Here is a 21517-nt window from a genome sequence, read left to right as displayed (position 1 = left end):
GTTATAATCCTGCTTCAGACAAAAACGGGCTCAAGGTCAAACCGGATCACTGGGACAGCTGGGATCGGTATCAGTGCGATTTTCCAGTGCAGCAACATTGTGCAATGAAAGGCTCTGCATAAGGTAAACTTTCAGAGTAATACTTCGCCTACATTTTCCAGCATTCCTAGGCTCAGTTTGAGTGAAAAAAAAATTCGATATGCGTTGAAAATTATATTTAATTGCAGGGGAATACACTTGGAAAATTTAAACTGAAAATTTGCAGCCTTCTCAATGGATGAAAATCAGGAACTTTGCAGGGAAAAATAAAATCCTAAACCACTAGGCATTATGCATATGAAGAAAAGGATGCGGTGATATCTTTACGTTTGCAGCTTGTAAACAGGGCAATTTATTTAGAGGAAGCAAGCTGTTAGCTTTATAGCTTGATACCGTATATAACATGAATGTGCCTCTTTTATTGTGCCATCGACACTAGAGTTGTAAAGGTGTTTGCAAGCAGGGGCATGCCATCAAATCAGTGAATGAATAGCCCCGTAAAAGAACCTCGGGGAGTGTTATATTGCAATATGAGCTGACTGCATGCGAGGAAAGCAGTGCCTTGGCAGAACAGACTGCTCCCAGAGTGACCCTGGCAAAGATGGAAAGATGCGTGCAGAGGGTGGGCCCTGTGCCAAGGGATTTTGCATATTTATTAACCTTCTTCGCTCCGAGCATGTGCAAGTAGCCTTGCAAACGAATTATTGACTGAGCACTTTCAGCAGTGTTTGCGAAGCAAAAGACACAAATTTCATATGCAATATTTTCCCATTTCTCCAAAAATTGTTGATGTAACAGCCTTAATCGCCTTTGGAGAAGTGGCCATTACCTTCACTTAATCACAAATGGTCTCTGTTGCCAGAGATCAGGAGCCTAGCCGATACCTATATTCCTATTCACAACATTCACTGGAGTCGGAATAGTGTATATAGTAACAGAAAAAGAGAATTGCTCCTTTTCTTGTTGTCCCCTCACTCACCAGGGTTGCCCCATGGTGACATGCTTCATCATAGGGGCCATCCCAGTCCTCTACGGGCTGGGGCGTGCTGCGACTTGCGAAGTTACGTAGGAGCACTAACAAAAAGACTATGTGTGGTGAAAGAGTTGTGATGTGATGGAGTGGGGTATATGTGAATGGTTAAAAATACCTGCCTAGTGAGTTTCAAATACTTTATTATTGCTCCTAGGTGGTAGAATTAAAACCGGGGTAGAGGTGGTAGGGTGCCTAAATGACAATGGGTTTAGGTGTACCTAACAACTTCTGTCTGCCAACATGTTTCGTGCGTCCCCCAAGCACTTCCTCAGGACTACACAGGGACCAGCCCTGTGTTCGCCACTCCTAACAAAAGCCCAAATAAGCTAATAAATGGAAAAATATTCATAAATGCTGCAAAATAATACAGCATGCATCCGGTACATACGCAACATAAATAATCACGTCCTGTCCTCCTGTCCGAAGACAGGAGGACAGGAGGGAGAAGCATAGGTGAGACTGAGTGCGGTATCCTACGAGCAAATTCTGCCTGGATAATAAACCCCTCCAAGCCAATGGGGCACAGTTAGGCCTCATTTCACGAACCACGTGATTATTTATGTTGCGTAGGTACCGGATGCATGCCTTATTATTTTGCAGCATTTATGAATATTTTTCCATTTATTAGCTTGTTTGGGCTTTTGTTAGGAGTGGCGAACACAGGGCTGGTCCCTGTGTAGTCCTGAGGAAGTGCTTGGGGGACGCACGAAACATGTTGGCAGACAGAAGTTGTTAGGTACACCTAAACCCATTGTCATTTAGGCACCCTACCACCTCTACACCGGTTTTAATTTTACCACCTAGGAGCAATAATAAAGTATTTGAAACTCACTAGGCAGGTATTTTTAACCATTCACATATACCCCACTCCATCACATCACAACTCTTGCACCACACATAGTCTTTTTGTTAGTGCTCCTACGTAACTTCGCAAGTCGCAGCACGCCCCAGCCCGTAGAGGACTGGGATGGCCCCTTTGATGAAGCATGTCACCAGGGGGCAACCCTGGTGAGTGAGGGGACACCAAGAAAAGGAGCAATTCTCCTTTTCTGTTACTATATACACTATTCCGATTCCAGTGAATGTTGTGAATAGGAATATAGGTATCGGCTAGGCTCCTGATCTCTAGCAACAGAGACCATTTGTGATTAATTGATTTTTGGAGGGAGAGCCTTAGCCCCTCTTTCCCTCTACCTCCCTTTATATTTTGTTTAGTCATTACCTCCACTTGCCTTTGCTTGAACTGAGCGTATTTATTATTATACCTCCAGTTGGAGTAATTTATGTACGTTGAGGTAACGGCAAGTTGACCAATGGCCACACCTGATTTAGGGGTCTTCAGTGGCGGCTCTCACAGGTAAGAGCGGCAGGGCGGTGAGGCTGGGTGGGGTGGCGGGCGGGCAGGGTGAAGGGTGGTGAAATTCGACAGACGACGGGATAAGTAATAATAAATAAATAAATAAAACTACTGACTTTGTGTTTGCCGCATTGCTGACCCCGCACCACTCCTGCATCGCCTCACCACTCTTTCCTGTATGAGCCGCTACTGGGGTTCACGTCCAAATAGATGTCAGTTAAGATTACCAGATTATTCCATCTCCTCAAGGACACCATTTTCCATGTGTGGTCTTTTATTTAACACATCTATTACATTCTGGGAGATGTATCATTAGTTCACTTCAAGAAAGCTAATTGGACTAAAACACCTGTTAACCGTGATTTGAAAAAGGAAAACCAAGGCCTGCAATGTGCTCCCAAACTCATGGAACTATTTGGTAACGTTAGGAGAGTTGATGTAAAGCTATCTGTGTAATGGGGGTGTCCCACCAAAATATTGTCCTTATCCTTCTGGATACCATTGAGGTGTGTTTTAGGCCGGAAGTACCTGTACAGCGTACTAACAGATATCAGATGAAGGGGGAGTTGTTCTTTTCGGGAATTGTCAATAACAATATATATGGGGTTAGAATGTTGTCACTCAAAGAGATGCTGTCCTGTTTTGCAGACCTATAGTTCTGCACTTCAGTATTCTAGAAACTCATTTAATCAATCAGTGTTTATTGTTCTAAGTTAATAAAAACCATCACAATAGCCTTACATATAATAATTCCATAAAACATGTAACAATGAGTAAAATTGATATTATGTGTGCTGTTGAAAATTCATTCTAAAATGCTAACTGTTAAAATCACTAATAGAGTGAGAAACTCAAATATGTAGGAATTTTTCATGATTGAGGTTGTTGTCGCTAGGTGTGGTCTGTACATTTGTGGTGTTCTTCCTCCAAACACAGCATACATCATGGGGTAATGGGTCAGCACACTTTAGCTATTGGTTGTCTTGCACTATTAGTTACTGCATTTTGCCTGTTCACATGCGCATAGTCACATAAAAAGAAGTGCAGTTCAGTGCCAGGGATGGTGTGCCAATACTTTATCAGCGGTTTTTTCTTTGTTGACCTTTTTGATATGTTTTATTCATCTTTGTGTGTCTAAACGGTTTTCAGCTTACAGTAAATCAAAGCCAATAGTATTTTTTCTTTACTCCAAAAAGCATCATGTTTTCCTATGATATGTATTGAAACCAAAAACGGTTTCTATACCTATTCTAGATACCCCTGCCTTCTGAGAAACCCCTGGGCTGTTATATTAAAATGATAGCCAATTTTTTGTCTGTAATTGAGAACTAGTATTGCAGGCATATGGCTCCAAAATGTAGGAAGCCATGATTTATATTTTTCTGTTTTTTTTTTTTACACTTGCGACACATGATTGCATCAAAATATATTTTTAAAAAATAACCACTGCGCCGACATGCCAAACTCGTAGCCAGAGTTGGGCTGGTCTATAGGCAATCAGGTAATGCCGGATGGGCTGGTCTGACAGATCAGTGTATGGGCTGTTTATTCAGCAGTTGTGGGCCGGCTTTACAGCCAAATGTTTATTTCCTTGATATTACCACTTTTTTTTTAACTATCTGCTTCGCCATAGGGAGCCACTTTTATTTTGTTGCCTGGGCCTATGTTTTTTGTCCCGTCTGACCCTGGCCAGAGTGTGATTTTAGTGGTGAATAAAAAACAGTAGAAGGAAGGCCCCATTCTGTGGATGATTCCCCTGTCACAGGTTGCGGGTCTCCCTGGGTACTCACCATTATGTGACATGCCAACAGAGAGGCACTTCTGGAACCGGCAGTACTGACATTTGTTTCTGCTTTTCTTGTGTATTCTGCAGTTCAGATCGCACCGGTCGTAAATGAGCTTTAATCTAATTGTTCGCCGGAAGAAGCCCTAAAAGACAAAGGTAAATTTGAAAAACAAAACAAACAGGAAGTGCAAAGCACATAGACTACTACTTCTAGGCGTCATTATTAATCTATTTCCATGTTGCACCATGTCCTCGAGCAAGCTGCAGTAAATCAGAGTGCACGTTTTAGTTTTTTTATTAGTTAGACCACTCATATCGGCAAAAAGATGTAACAATTTATTAACCCCTTCGCTGCTTCTGTCGGCCAACGGCCGTCGCGAGCACTGCCTCCGTAGTGCTGCGCACGTCCGTTGGCTGGCGCAGCCCCGCCCAATCAATGGAACGCCCACACCGCGGCGAAATGTCCGGCGCGTTTAAGGCGTTAAACAGGTTACTAATCCATTCATAAGCGAAGTATTACAAATAAATGGTGATAAAGTCAGTAATGGCTGTTGCAGCCACACCGGGGGAGGAGGACAAGGGGTAATGGGTTGGGAGAAAAACCTGAATAACTAAAAGTAATAAGGTCCAGCCAGAGTTAGAGAGCAAACCAGTCTACAAAACATGATCACCCTGACAGCGTCAGGCCCAACCACTGCCAGTAAGCACTTTGCACTGACCAAAGGCAACGGAAGGATGGTCTTTTGATATTAGCGAGTTTAGAGGGGGGTATCTGCCAGACCAGGAAGTAAGAGGCAGGTGCCTACTCTAGGAACCATGAAAGGTTAAAAAATTGCCACTTTTGGTGGAGTGGTGGCATGGCAGTGCAAACCGCAGTGCCACTGCTCCGCCAAAGGTCACCTCCTCCCACCTGCCCGGTCACAACTTTTCAGTGGTCTGGCTCGCGGGCAGCATGGCGGTCCCGAGGTGGAGCCTCATTTAATGGTGACACCACAATGGACTACACTACAAGGTTCCTGCACGGCATGAATGTGCAGGAACATATGTGCATGGACTTGGGGAGTCACATGTTATGCTCCCCTGTGTGCATCCACATGGGGTTGTGGCACAGGGGGCTTCCTCTCCTCCAAGGTTTACATGGAGGGAGACCTCCATCTAAACCCTGGAGGAGAGGAAACTCATAGTATGCTTGACGGGATCACGGTAGTCCCACCAAGCATTTTGTGGCCTCTGACTGCCGCTCCAATGTCAGGGAATGGCAGTGCCATGGTGAAGCCAGCGGTCCCTGGTAGTCCGACTGCCCAACTCCTAATGTGGCGGTTGGACTGCAGGTGCAGCAGTGGCTGGATCTGCCACCGCTGTGCCACCATGAGTCTGGCAGTCCTCAAACTGCCATAATATGTTTCCATGTAGCCACCTACATTTTAAAATGTGTTTCCAGTAGAAAATCGATCATCCCATGATTTGGATTTACATGATCCTTGTAATTCTAACAGTCTGTATATTGTTGTCTGTATTGGTTTTATCATTGTATTTTAATTCAATTGATTATTTATTTAGATGAAATTATCATATATTATTAATAATTTTAGCATGAATTTAATCAGAAACCATATCTCTAAATGAAATATGAGCTATCCTAATCCGATGTTATACATTTTTTGGGATTAACACACTTTGTCACTTTACTTAAAGGAAATAATGTAATAACTCAATTAACTGTTTGCAAAATGTCTCAAGCTAAACACCGCAACTTTGTCCTCCAAAAATTATTTCATTTATCTAATTTTGTGGAGACCTAGTTCCTGCCCTTGTTTTAGTATGGTAATCGATCTTTTTATCTGTATATTCTTTTTTGTATGCTATATGGTTATATCTTATATACCGAATAAAGCATTTGAAATTTGAATTTGAATTTGACCCTAAGAGGCAAATTTACAAATAAGTCACATAACACACTGAAGCACCAATGCTTTGCATTTCATCATAGGGAGGGAGCAGTACAGCTGCTTATCTAGTAGGTCTGACACTGTTCCTCTTTCCTCCTGTACTGCCACAGTTTTGGCTACCTTGCTTCCAGACACATCCTTGCAAGGGTGTGTGCGTGATGTCTAGCATAGGTTTTTTACCATGCAGTGCAAAATACTATTCCTAGTCACAGTTGGATGTTTGTATGTGTGTCTAACAGTACAGTAAACATGCAACTCGGGAAACATTTGGAGAAAAGAGAACATTTTGCCAACCTTAAGCCTGCCTTGAGGAGGCATGCTTTTTTTGTGCAAATCCCTATCAATATTAGTAAATTGAGATTTGTGTCAAATGCCTGGATGGCTGCATAAGAATGTGCGTACCACCAATGGAAAGCCCATTAATACAAAGTAGCAAACACTTTGTGTTACTTTAGGGCTACTTTCCAAGTAAATCCCATTACAACAATACAAGTGTTAAGAAATGTGGGCCTACACTGCAATTCAAAAGTGAACATTGAAAACATACTTTCACATCTAACTTTTATCAAGTTTATAGGATATAAATAACGCAGAGGTCCAAGTCACAGGATATGTGATTACACTTCTCTTGGTTGATATCTTTTTTAAAGGTAGTTTTTAAGTAAAAACGCTTAATCTTTCTTTCATTGCAATCCTGTTCCTGGATCATTAACAGTGTTCCTGTTTGAACTTGCGTTGTTTCTGGAAACAATTCATCATTTTCTGCATCTTATTTCTTTGATCAGAGGTTTTCTATAGTTTTTATGGAGTGAGGTACATTTCACAATGCGATATCAATGTGTGGGTTTTTAACATCACCTTATAAAATAGAACAATAAAGAGTAACAGGAAATATCAGACAGAAATTGGACAGTGTTCTCAAACCTAAAGCTGACCTTGAAATGGCGCACCATCTCTTGAGTAAAAGATAAAAAAAGAAATTCAGAAAATCAATCAGAAAGAAAGGACATTATTTCAATATTTAATTGTTTTACTGAGTCCCCTTAAGGTTTTCAGACTTGAGAAGGAGTAGGTGGGAAACTTTTCCCATGCCTTGAGACCAATAAACTGCACTCGGTGTTGGATTGAAAACTCAAAACAAGAAACTGGGTTGTTTCTGTTGTTCAAACCTGCACAGCAGTGGTGTGCGCAGGAACGGGAGAGGTTTGTACTTTTTTATTTTATTTAATGGAGTTTTTCATGAACAAGTTCCAGCCCATTGCAACAAATCATAGGTGTCACTGTAGCTCTGGGAGCAGATGTGGTGCAGGTGTCAGAGCTGCCAACTCGGGAGCTGGGGATTCAGGTTTGAGTCTCAGCATCGGGTCAACATCCTGTGATTTTGGGAAAATCACGTAATCTTCCCGTGCCCATGGACAGTCCCCGGATATCCTCACAGGTGATAAGCCACAATATATAAATCTTCGAAGGTAGTACCCCAAGCCCTCCAAATTTACAAAGAAGTCATGCAACACAGAGCGGCGACCAGTGTATACTAGAACTTAACCTTTAGCCAAATATATATAATATATATAGAAAATGTGCTGTTCCACAGTGACTCCAGATAAGCACAAACCAACACCTACTAAACTAACCAAACTAGCAAAAGCTAAGCCACTTTTGCTTGTTAGTCACCCTAGTTAATTTAGTTTAAGTTGCATGGAGTTGCAACAAGTGACATATTTTTGGTAATTACACCCCGATTATCAAACTCAGAATATGGATGGGACACAACATCGCAGACAAAATATTGGAAAAAGAAATATTAACAAATAAGTCTAGAAATTCTGTATCTAACTCCACATATATATGTACCTACACCATACATATACATTCAAGGTACGTAGAGGTGGAGTTAGAAATAGTAAGTCTACGCTTCTTTATATGCACCTACCTCTTGATATTTTGTCCCTCGATATTCTGTCCTCAATATTTTTTGAATCATAATATTCTGGGGGTCGATGTTCTTTAGTAGAATCTTTTCCTAAATGCCCCTATTTGATGCATCTGTTCTTGGTATCATGAGTTTTTAAACAATAATGTGCAGCTAGTGCCCTTTCATGGGAACAAGGAGGAGCTTCTTGGTGTTAAATGAAAGTATGGTCTTTTAGCTTGAAAGGTGGTACAGTATACAAGCAAAATGGTGGTCTGATTTAACACTCACTACTGACACCTGCTGGGATCTGAAGGCTACACGTTCGAAACCGGGAAGTGAAGATCCAGCCTGGCATGTTGCCGAAGTGAATATCATAACATTTTATAATAGTATCATCTTTTCTTTACAGCCCTTGGACATGGCACGGTATGTCCAAATGTTCTGTTGTACAAAAAGGAAGTGGTCGTTATTTATGTGTTTTCTTTTATTGCAGCCCCTTACCGGAAATGGGGAACAGTGAGTGAGTATGGGAATTATTAAGCATGTAAAGGGCCAAAGGATGAAATAATTTCACTTAAACACAAAAAGTTTCCAGTCGTTGGAAGTAAAGGGACATTTTGGGGTTATACAGAGGTAAAGATTCCAGCTCTGCATGAAAGATGTTTAGAATAATTTGTTTTAGGGAAGAGTGGGGGAACGTCTGATATTGAGCGGGAGTTTGTTCCAGGTCTTTGCTGCGATGTAAGCGTAGGCTCTTCCATCAGTTCTGACTCTGCATATGCTTGGGGTTTCGGAGAGGGTGAGGTCGGCGGAGCGGAGGTTTCTTTGGGGTGCATGGAAGGAGAACCTTTTGTTGAGGTATTGGGGTTTGGTGTTGTGGAGTGATTTGTAGGCGTGAGTGAGTAGCTGGAAGGCTACTCTCTTCTCAACTCTCTTCATACTGAGTTATGTCTGTATGCAACCTCTACTCCACATTATGGGATGAAGTGGAATTCAGTTACTGGCTTGTGCTGCTAACAAATATCTACTGAATGGGACATGTTCTTTGGAGACCAAAGCTAAGTTAAAGGATTGATGTCTGAAGGACTCATGCCCCCGGCTCATAAAAATCAATAATAATCTAGAGCTCAGATTTACAGAGGTTTTGCATCGGTATTGCAGCACTTTTTTGATGCAGACCCAACACAAAATCCATTTTGGTGTTTACAAAGCTATGCAAATGTCAATATGAGTAGCTATATAAAAAAGTAGAATCAAACGCATCACAGCACATAGGGTTACTTTGTGGTAGGTAGGCATCCCAGGGGTGGTACATGGGTGTTGCCTTGCGTTCATCCATGGAATTTAACACAAACCCATCCATATTTACAAAGAGTTGTAGGCATGGTTTTGCATCAAAATGGTGCACCTGACTAATGAAGGCATAAGGAGGAGATATTTCTTTATTTTCCATCATAATTTCCTCGTTGCATTAGTGCTGCTTTCTGCAGTACACATCCAAAGTGTAAAAAGCCAATCAAAGATATATATATTTTTTTGCAGGAATGTGTCCTTTCCAGCAAAAAATACTATCCTGACCATAATTCAGGCATTCTTGCACTATGGCAAGGATGCATGTATGGGTGTTAGGCAGCCCTAAGTGTTCGAGTGAAGCGAAAGAGCAGAATTTTGCCAGTGCTTTGAAAAAGTGATACATTTTTGCACTCTTCCTTTCACGCAACACAGATCAGAAACTGCACTCGCTGTGTTGCACTGCGTTGTGTCAAATCTTTGTAAATTCCGGCCTAGGTGTTCATCTAGATAGGCACATATAGCACAGTGCAGTGGACCATGAAAACACAGTAGACTGGATACAACAAAAACATACACTGCCTGCATTGAAAGCGAAAGATTTTGAGGCGGTATTCAACTCCAGGGCGAACTATGCTAAATCACAGCCTCTGGCATTTCTAAATTGTTGCTAAACAAGCTCCAGGCAGCATGAAATGCCATGGTCTGTCAAATATTCTCTATACCATCTGTAGTTTACCTAACATATTAGTAGTAAAAATACAAGAATGACTAAAACCAAACATTTTGACGTTTGGTGTGTACTTAAACGGCAACACCCATTCTAAATGCATAGCTAAGCTTTCTTTTTGTATGTTACACACACACATGCACGCATGCACACATATACAGATACATTCACTAAATCAATTATAGTGACAAAACAACACCTAAAAAACACTGAGATTGACTAGTTTTGATTAGATAAACTAATCATAATATGCACCCTTATTATGTACTGCCTACGACCTTACATATCACATTAATTATGACATGTTAATTCAATCATTGACTTCACTCTTGACATTTTTGATGACACCATCTATGACAGTGCTAGTGATATTAGACTGTGTACTGTGAGCAAGTAACAAAATAGGGAAAAAAGGGGCTCACGGTCTTATGCACCAGAACTGCGCTCACTTCAAGTATTGTGCAGCTTGTTCGATGATGAGAGTGGTAACCAGTCAATGACCTGGATTGATACTGGCACACAGAGAAGTAACATGATCATATCTTTGACTAAACAAATATGTTGAATCCTTTAGCAGGTATGTGACTGTAAGATAAAATAAATCCAGTGATTATTGTGACGAGGCATTAGGGATGCCTTGATTGGCCTTGCTGAGACTACATTGTTTCACATGCCAATAGCTCAAATAAAATGTAATAATCTAGGCTCTCTTGGTCGTGTGGTTTTCGCTCTGCATGCAGCCTTCTTCAAGGTCTACGACATCCTAAAGCCAAAGCGGCATTGTTTTTGGGATGGGGGCTTAGACGCTGCCTCTTAAAGTCATGGGCACCATGAGTGGAAGACAGAGACACTGGGAAAGAGAGACACAGACACTAGAATAGGTCAAGATCAAAACAGTGGGTCATTGACACCAGGACAGTTATGGCTCCTGGACATGGAGCACTTAGTGTTTTTAAAATACCCCTCACACACCAAAAGGACCCTTGGTGTCATGCTTCATCATTGGGGTCTTCGAACCCCTCTACGGGATGCGGCGTGCTGCGACCTACGACTACGCGGGAGCACTTTAATCAATGACTATGTGTGGTGCATCTGAGGGTTTTACTGAGTGAGTGGTGGGGTGAGTGAGATTAAAAAAGTGCCTGGCTCGTGGGGTGAAACTAAAAAACTTTTATTAGGCCCCCGGGCTGGTACTATTAAAATGGTGAAGTGCGAGGTGTTGATGTTGTGTTAATGTACATCACCTCTTGTGTGCGTCGACATGTTTCGGAGATCAACTCCTTCTTCAGGACGGGATGCACAAATTCCCCACCTTACTCACGTTTCACTGTATAAAATTTGTGTAGATATTTACAAAAAAGTGAAAAATATTAATAGGCTACAATGTGCCTACAGCGATAATATTAGTAATTGGCTATTTGCTTTACCTAAGGAAAAAGCAAGAAAAAAAGAAAGACAAAAAGCGGAAGAACATCAATAATGCCCTCGGCGACATTCTAGCAGGTGCAATCACCAAGAAAAAACGTCATGCAGGTTGTGCTTATAATAATATAATATAATATAATATATTATAATATAGGTAGTGAGTTGCCATCTTGGTTGTGCTTTTTTGCACCTCACGTTGCTTTTATGTTCATTCATGCGGGTTTTTACTGCCCTCGTTGTCATGCCTATATACTCCAGGCCACATGGACATGTAATCATGTATATTACATTTCTGCTATTGCAGTTTGTCAATCTTCTTTTTCCCAACTGGTTCCGTTGCTAAATGTGAGTTTCTTACTCTTTTTCGTCAGGTGGCAACTGCTACAATTGCCACATGGGAAGTGGCCCTGTATTCCATGTTGGGATGCCGGAGATTGCTTAGAAGGTTGGGGGCGTGTGTGGACAAGTATGTCCTTCAGGTTCCTGCCCCGTTTGTGTGCAAACATGGGTTTCTCAAAGTCCAGTGTGCCACTTGTGAGTGTTCTCCAATATCTGTTGATTATCTTTGAGACATCATTTGAGTGCGTGTTGTACGTTGTGACACATATCTGTTGTCTTTTTTCAGATTCAGGTGGTACCTTATCTTCCAAGAGACGGTCCCTGTTGTTGTTTCTGGCCCTTTTCATGGCAGAGTCAATTATTCTGTTAGGTTATTCTCTTAATTGGAGTTTTGTTTTTAGTTCATTTGCCTGCGTTTTGTACTGTGCCACGTCTGTGCAGTTGCGCCTTAGGCGCAAAAAATGGCCGTAAGGGAGGTTTTCCCTTAGGTGTCTGGGATGAAAACTGTCAAACCGTAGTAAGCAGTTCCTGGCAGTTGGTTTGAATTGGGTGGTTGTTATTAGCATACCACACTATGTAGATATATCTTAGCCATAAGCGCCTGTAACATCAATTGGTATCACATGCATCTGCGTATAATCAATCCGCCTCAAAACACGCTCATGCGCGCGATAGAGGACAGAGTGCTGCACATGCGCAGCACACGATACGATGGAGGCGCATGCGCCAGTAGTTCACTGCACGGCAATGACAAGATCTCCGCAAGTAGCCCTCCACATTACGGGATATTTTTCCACATACGATGTGCCATGAACAAAAGCGCTAACAAATGTCTGGTGCTTCAGCGCGTATATTTAACCCACCATCAATTACACGAATGCGCCTAGAATTAGTGTACGGAGCGCTGTGCATGGGCATACCAGAGTCGCGTTACCTTCACCGGTGACAGGCACTTTTTTAATCTCACTCACCCCACCACTCACTCAGTAAAACCCTCACATGCACCACACATAGTCATTGATTAAAGTGTTCCCGCGTAGTCGTAGGTCGCAGCACGCCGCATCCCGTAGAGGGGTGCGAAGACCCCAATGATGAAGCATGACACCAAGGGTCCTTTTGGTGTGTGAGGGGTATTTTAAAAACACTAAGTGCTCCCTATCACAATAGAGAACACTTCCAGCCACCCCAGGTGGATTCCTTTTGTTTATAAATGCCTACTAAGGGAGTACGAATCCACTCGTAAGACTCTCTCTCCCCCCTTCTGTTATTTCCTGGACATGGAGACACCGTCACTGGGATAAGGAGCTATGAACCTGGACAAAGACTTGGACACAGAGACACAGACATTGGGAAAGGAAGACAAGGATACTGGAACAGGAAGACCCAGACTCTTGATGGTGGAGATCTGGGTATTGGAACAAAAAAGGCATGGCTACTCAGGTATTTAAAATGGACCCTGGGATGAAGAGACATGGTCACTCTGTGACTGCTATGCAAGAGCAGTGCGACAAGGTGATGGAAACTGGAGCAGATATACACAGATACTGGCACAAGGGGAACCGGAGTTTGGGACAGTGGAAATTGACAACAGGGTGGCCTGTTACCAGGCTAGAGAAATTGAGTCACTTTGACAAGGAGAGATGGAAATGATGACAGAAAACCATGAATACAAGACTTAGTTACCTTGACATGCCATCTTCATCTGAGAAGGAGACAATGACAGAGGAAGATTGATTGTTTGATTGATTGTGGGTTTCTAAAGCGCTAGAATCGACTTCCGAAGGAGTATCTCTGCGCTGTAGACCGCTGGGGAACCCGTCCTGGCTTTCCCTGTGAGATGGTCCCTACTGGGTATCTCCAAGGTGAAACCAGGCATCCCCAGCGTATGTGGGGGGCCGCTGTGGAGATGAGGCAAGCTAATGCCCAGAGTTGCCGAGTGTGATCCCTAGTTAGAGTAGGCACCGAGGCGAGAATTATCGAGTCCGTTGACCCTGGTCCAAGACCCTGCCGCGTCGGGAATTGAACCCTGGTCCCGGACCGTCCTCTGCTCCCGGGTCTGCCGCCTCTAACCAGTGAGCCACACCACTCCACGTGGGGAGACACTAGCAAAAGGATATAGTGACATGAAGACTGGGACAGGAAAACATGAATGCTGATGCAAGGAGACACAAACACAGTAAATGTGGGATACAGGCAACAGTACAGAAAGACACTTAGGGATATATTACCAGGGCTGAACTAGCCATTTATCTCATCAGACTCTTTCGCGGAGGGTACGCCATTAGAAGCCAGTTTTTCAAGGCTTAGGGCTGCCTTTGGCATCTCTTCCACTCTATTCAGCTCTGCAGGGGCATAAGCACAGAGAGAGAGAAAGAAAAAGAGAGAAAGTGGAAAGAGAGCGGAAGAGGAAAAAGCAAGGACGGACAGAGGGCAGGCAGAGGGAGAAGAGAGAGAGAGAAAAATTGAAAATGAATTGATGTACGAAAAGAGCAATACAGAAAGCGAGGAGGAAGGGAGTGGGGGTGGTGTAATCCTTTTTGCATGGCTACTTACAGTTCACAGTTTGGCCATTATGTATATATACTAAGGTTTGCAGAGATACAAATCCAATGTAGTGAACATCTATGCTGGCTTCTAGCCTTTTATGATAGATTGCAAATCACTGCCATGTTCTGAGTAACGTTGTCTTACATAAATAACAACAAAAACCATTGGTAAGTCTATCTCATAGTCTAGGGCAGTAAGACACAGACATTGAGAGCCAGAGCCAAACGCACTGTAACAGGGAGACACAGATGAGAACAAGACATAAGTAACATCCCCCCCCACTAACATACAACCTGTCTATTCCTGGTATAAATGTGGTTGGGTATGGGGGGGTTCACAAAATGGTCTGCTGACACCCATCAGCATGTGTGGCATTTCATAGAACATCATCCAGTGTCAGACAGGGACACACAGTGACTCCCCGATTCGGGTATCACCATACATTCCCCTCTGTCTAGGTAAGAGATTTCTGGCCAACACTAATACAAAGTGGCATATGAGAGTTGGTTGGGAAATTGGTTCGCTCAGAATTTTATACTATCCGCTTGACTAGGAAGGTTTTCTGTGTAATTTCAAATCATAACTTTCTGCCAGGACATTTCTACCCTGGAGGAAAAATATTCCATAATGAGGGAGGTCTTTAAGTACCAGGAAGGGCACTGACTCTTCTGTACATTGTCCCAAATCCTGAAACAATTATTCCGTGTTTGGGACATAGCCTCATTAAAATCTTTGTGAATGCTAATTAATCCAACTTCAAGCAAACAATATCTCTATATGTTGCTTACCTTACATCCTTCACATGCGTGCACTCCATAATGGAACCCCGACGCCTTGTCTCCACACACTCTGCACTCTATCGCCATAAGGGAGTTGGAGGCATCTTCAGGAAGTTTACTGTAAGAATGATTTTGTTCCGAATAGTAAGGAGGAGATGGGGGTTCCAATTTGATTGAATCTGTTTATTGAAAAAGAGATTAGAATGTGAGAATGGTGCATCTCCTTGTCACAGTATTCATGTGTTAAACATGTTAGCTAGGAAGACTATAGAATTGTCTGATGATGCATAAATATCTTAAATATCTGCTATTGTTTTCATAGGTTTAATCCAATATACATGTATATTTATGAACAAGCGGCGGGAGCCGCGAAACGCGTCTCTGACTTTGGGCGAATAAACAATGTAAAGAAGGAATTTGGGTCCGTGTCCTGCTTTCTGGTTAATGCGCGATTAGGGCGTATACGCTAGTCCTTTCAGGATTCTAAAATATATATATATATATATATATATATATATATATATATATATATATATATATATATATATATATATATATAAAACCTATGAATATATATTATATCTTGACTTCATGACCAAAGTACCCACTGCAACACATAAGGATATTTAAAGTCACTGAGATCTGTGACCATTGACAGGAAGGCAACGTCTCTTTATAGAGTGACACAACTCTGATGACTTGCAAGATTCTCTTAAGATATTACAGGAGTTTATTATTTCTTATAAAACATGGTCACACCATGACCCTTCCTACAAACAACTACATCATTGGTGTCTTGCTCTTTCATATGAAAGAGATAGAACATTTGTAGACATGAAAAATAAAATTAGAATGTGTAGTGGAAAATCTTAAACACACAACAAAAACACTTTTAAGTAATTTGTGGCACATAGACATTAGTATCAGTTTAATATGAGCCAGATAAAAAATGCTGCAGCTCAGAATGTGTAGAAACATGCAGAAATTCTACATTTCATGTAATGATGTGTAGCATGGAAAAAATAAGCATCTCCTTTCTGTTGATTACTGTTACTTTAGAAAAACAGATCCATACAAGGAAAACACAGTTTTGACTTACTCCCTATAAAGTGGCCAATCAGAGCATATCTGGACACCAGCAGTCTTGATATAAGTATTTTTTAAACCAATCATGACCAATCCTGAGTACTTCTTTAAACATAAATTTCGAAAAAACTGCTGAACAGATTTACACCAAGTCACAAAAAGCACATTTTCTGAGTAGTGTTCTAACCTTTTGCCCAATTTGGTGTTCAGCTTTTTTACTGTATCTGTTATAGAAGTTTGCTTTCGGAATAAACATTGGAAATCAGCATTCTAGGATCCTCCTTTGCTTGTCCCCTTTCCTCGATGGATCACCCTGAAGCTTTACAGGAAGGAGCTGGATGTGTGTACTTTGTTTAGGAACGTTTCGTGCAAATTCGTCAAGCAGCGCTAAAGTTTTTAGCAAATAAAAACTATTTCCAATGGAAACGCTATCACTACACAGTGATGACCACTACTGTGTAAAATATGTATATATATTTACACACCATATCCTTTTATAGCCTAAGTATTTTAAAAATTACTATTTCTTGCTTCACAGATCAATGTTGCAAATACTTGTCATAGAAGAAACCAACTAGGCTCACACTCACAGTTGAAGACATGTTGTTTCCCTGGGATACTTTAACCTCTTGTGCTTTGGCTATGATTAAATATTTTTGTTAATAAGTTCGAAATTTAAAAGACAGCATTGTTTAAACCATACACACAGATCTTCTGAGAGTGAAAGACGCAATTTGTGTCTCATTACAATGCCAGTTGGAAAGGCTCCGAACGGTATTCATATTTTCCTAACCTGAGTCGGAACCCATGACCGACTCAGAAACATTTCTGACTGACCGATTATGATGGAAGGTAACCATTCGGTCTTTCCGACTCAGTTCCGACTGTCATTCGGAAACTATGAGTCAGTTGTGGCTGAATCATACAGCTCTACGGACCGCGTTTCCGACCGACGTATTACGATGTCGGATTCGGACAGCCTTGTCGAATAGGTGTGTCCGCCATGGAACGGCAGCCAGAAAGTCACTTTGGGGGCCTCCAGCAGGCCCCACTTCACCCAGAGGCCTCCGGCTGGAGTCCGTGGGGGTACCCATGGGATCCCTCTTTAAAAGCTTACACCACGGGGTGCCTGCGACAGGGTGCAAGGTTTTCTGCAACCACCTGTTTTTTCGATGGGAGCCTGTGTTGTCAGTTGGAACACAGGCTCCCATTGAAGTAAATGGGAGCGTGACCTAACAGTGTTTTGCAACATCGTGATCGGTCGGTCGGACTTGCCGAACCAGAGTCGGTAGGAACCGATTCCAACAAGGAGTTGGTCGTAATGCTTTCCGACCGACATCGTAATGATGCCCTTCATTACGATTTTTTAGGGAATCAAAGCAGCGGGGAATTATGATCCACTCAAGGCTATCACTTCACTCAAGGCTATCACTTATGAGTTAAGCCCCTCTACACACTCAGAAATGGCAAAAAAACATAATATTACACTCAGCATATCTGCATATATATAATATGCAGGCAGGACCACTGGAGAAAAGCAATTTTGTGCTGTGAAGTTGTCAGGAATGGCGATTCAATTTCCCTAAACCTTAAATTTACATTTCTAGACCTTTCTCCTAACTATGGTGTATATCTTACATATGTTTTTTTTTGCAGGTGACATACATTTAGTTGTGAGAAAAGTCCTGTGGTGGACTATCCCTACTGCTGCAGGATAGTTAGATTTATTTCATTGTGAAATATAACACAGAGGAAACAGAGCATAGATTTATTGGCTTTTGTAAATATAATTACAAAAAAACATAGATTGCTTGCTTAAAATACTTTGTATAAGAAAATATTTATTTTACTTAAAGTGTTTCGATGCCAAAATCCAGAAACCTGAACATCTTCACTACAAGTAGTTAATTAAATGAAAGGCAAAAGTTCTACTTTCATCCATTAAATCTGACAAATTTGAGAACTTTAGAACAGCGAAGCTATTCAAAGTTTTCCAACCTTGCCCGGCTTTGTTACCAAAAAGATAGTCCGCTGACACAACTGGGATGTATTCCAACTGCAGAATGTTTTGTTCCTGAAGGAGATGACCGCCTGTGACTGAAAAACAGTGGCAACCTCCAAGGAATGTCACTTGGCAGGCAGGGGCCAGGGCTGGGGCTTGGGTGTGGTCTGGATCCCCTGACCTTACCATTGGGGATTGGAACATGGGCTGGCCCAGGAGAAACTTGGTTGGGAGGTTGATAGTCAATATGGCAGGAGTATGACAAAGGACTTTCCAGGGGTGGAGCTCTGATGGGGTACCGCTGCAGATCAGGAACAGTCTACCTGCAGCACCTTCAGATGGGGGAACAGTGTCGTGCTGTCAAAAACGACTGCTGAAACTGCTTCCATTTTTATTAATTTGCTTTCAAAACATCTGAAAGAAGATAAATACTACCCAGGCACCAACATCTGTATCCCTGCCCATGCAACCACTATTCATAGGTATCTCATGGAGAAACCACGATGAGAGTACTTTACCATATGTATCTGTCTCATATTGCAGTGGCGGCCGGTACAGGTTAGTGCGGTGAGCCGGGGCAGGGTGGGAGAGGGGTGAAGTTGACAGAAAACGGAATAGGTATAATTAAATAAATAATATCTATTCCATGGCCTTTGACTTCCCCTCCCCTGCCCTGTCCAACCGCCCCACCGCGCTTACCTGAGCCGGCCACCGCTGCCCATATGTTGTGGTGGCAGATGTGGTGCTTTGCAGGCCCAATTACTAACAAAAGGCAATGACTTTCAGTATATGTTCTCCTAGGTTTTGGTGTCAGTCAATGCATTCGGAGCTGGAGCTCTGCTGGTAGGGCGGGAACAAGGATGCAGGCCGGGGTATCATTTGGTGCAGTCATTATTAACTGACACACTTCGAATTGCTGTCAAGCTAGCCTGTCAATGTGAACAGATGTGCATGTCTACTTGTTATAAACGTGGACGATGTCAGAAGAATTCGTTTTATTGAATATTAAAATGTTACATTATAGTAGTGACCTTGATCAAATGGATGAGGGTAATACTAAAGAAATGGAATCGAACATATCACAAAAATGATTAATAAAACCTGATCTAACTGTTGATTATACTACAGTTTTTGAGTCTTCGTTACGTGAGATGCAACAACTGCAGGCACCAGGCACAGAGTTCAGCACAGAAAAAAGCAAATGGAATTTGTGTGCTGTTAAATACTGATGAAGGTATTGAGCTGAGCTCCAACACGTTGCTTAGAAACTGAAGTACACATAGGTCTGATCCAATGGGGCTTTAAAGTTTTGCCAGAGTGCTGCCAGGTCCCTGCTCCTTGAGCACTGACAGAACGGTAGGCCAGAGGAAAGGGCTCTGAACAGTGATGAGATGGTCTTCAGTGCTCTGTTTTTATGTTTCAGATGCATTATGAGAGCTCACTGGCCTTATAGCTCGTGTATGATGCTTTATTTTCTCGATAGAGATGGAATGGATTCATTTAATCTCGGTGTTGCCATAATGCCTCCAATTACTTTCTACTTTTTCCTGTCAACTGTTTAGGTTAACAGTGGCGGCTCCGTCGTGAACCTCATCCATGCTGGTGATGAGCTCAGCTCGTCAAGGAGTACAGTTGAGCTCCACTCATGACGAGCTGAGCTCGTCACAGCCGTTGGAACGTTTGCATGCGGGGCTAATTTCCCCGCTGTGCTGAACGTTCTAAAAACGGGTGCGGCAGTGACGAGCCCAGCTCGACATGAGGGCAGCTCCGCTTTGCCTCATGACGAGCTCAGCTCGTCACCAGCATGGGGGCGATGCGTGCGGCCCCTCCCCCCCGCAGCGAAAGGGCTAAGGCGGATGAGCATCTGCCCACTAAAATAAGCCCCCAGAGATAGAAAAAATAAAATGGTAATAAAGTCAATTCATTACCATTTTAGTCTTCAAAACCTAGTGCGGAGCCGAGCGTCAGGATGGGGGGGGGGGGGCTTTCTGATTTCTGCTGCCGCTAGTCAGGCAGCATCAGGAAGCAGTGATAGGAAGGGCATTTTGGTGGACATATCTTTTTGGCTGGCCGTCTTGCTACCGCCAGCTAGACATGCGAGAAGCATAGGGTTCCAATGCCCTCGAGAGAGGTGAGAGAGTCTGCTCCCTCCAATCCTGGCTCTGCTCTCATGCAGAATGAGAGCAGCACCAGGATTGGTTACTGCAGTTTCCTGTAGCCTGCCTGGACAAGAACCAAGCGAGAAGGAGGAGGACGTCGCACCAAGAAGGTAAGTTGAAATATTTTTTCTTTCTTACTTTTTTAACTTTTATTTTTAACTCCACCGCCCACCACGCTCCTAACATGCCAGCCGCCACTGCAGGTTAGTGCAGAAAAGCTTTATGCGTTCCTTCAGAATCCCATGCAGTAATCTGATTGGATATAGAGGAACACACATACGCTTAGTGACCAGAATCTCTGTAAGTAAATACATGTTATTTAACTCTGAGAACAAAAAAATGCACCTGCTTATTTGCCAGCAGGGCGTTTTCTCTTACACACTAAACTGAATAATGAATTGGTCAGTGCTGGAGCAGGTTATCTATAGCGGATGGATATAGAGAGATAAAAACATGTACATACTTTGACATTCTTGCATTTTCAAGTCATATTTAAAGTCAAACTCTTCCTGCTCGATTCTCGATAAGGGAATCTCTTCAAAGTGTCCACCCGAAATGCTGGTGAAGTCCACCGTGTTGAAGGGCTTAATGTCATAGCCCTGGGAGAGGTCGTTCATGGCCGCCAGGTCCACCGAGCTGACTCCGTAGTTTGTAGGCCAAAATGGCATCTCCATGTCCACCATTTTTTGTCCTGAGGCGAAACAAAACACAAAACTGAAGAGCTGGCCATTGCTTAAGTACAATTATATCAAGCAGTTATGTCCAAACCACATGGTAATTCAGGCTGTGCAAATTAGGGTTACAAAAACAGTCAATTTAATTAAAAAAACATTGCAGCAATTTTAAGAAGCGTGCAAAGCAATTAATAGTGGCGGGCTGGGACACAAAAAATAGGAACGGACAACAAAATAAAAGAGACCCCCCCACTAGTGAATAGATAGGTAAAAAGTGGCCCATGCTTGCAATTGTGCCAGTTTTTAACTCGTAAAGACACGCTGTTTAAGGGATTGGCGAGGTATGGAAGTGTGCATGGGTTTGAGCTTGCTGCAGGCAATGTTGTTTTATTATTTGAGAAATTAAC

The 21517-nt window shown here is 42.5% G+C and overlaps 1 protein-coding gene across 3 annotated transcripts in view; it reads right to left on the bottom strand.

Annotated features, from left to right (window-relative positions):
• PPARG (peroxisome proliferator activated receptor gamma) overlaps nucleotides 1–21517 on the bottom strand; it is a 220864-nt gene that overhangs the window by 97380 nt on the left and 101967 nt on the right. For all 3 annotated transcript variants that reach the window (XR_013601120.1, XM_078661417.1, XM_078661416.1), the window contains 3 exons: nucleotides 20900–21127; nucleotides 15199–15368; nucleotides 4220–4358 (listed from right to left, as the gene is read on the bottom strand). Coding sequence is in view for 2 of the 3 variants with exons in the window: in XM_078661416.1 (XP_078517542.1) it covers nucleotides 4220–4358; nucleotides 15199–15368; nucleotides 20900–21127 (537 nt within the window). In the remaining variant the exon portion in view is untranslated. The remainder of the gene's footprint in view (nucleotides 1–4219; nucleotides 4359–15198; nucleotides 15369–20899; nucleotides 21128–21517) is intronic.

Source organism: Lissotriton helveticus, chromosome 9, assembly GCF_964261635.1.
Source record: "Lissotriton helveticus chromosome 9, aLisHel1.1, whole genome shotgun sequence".
Lineage (NCBI taxonomy): Eukaryota > Metazoa > Chordata > Amphibia > Caudata > Salamandridae > Lissotriton > Lissotriton helveticus.
The sequence above is the reverse complement of the archived record's forward strand: the minus strand, read 5'-3'. Positions and strand labels throughout refer to the sequence as shown.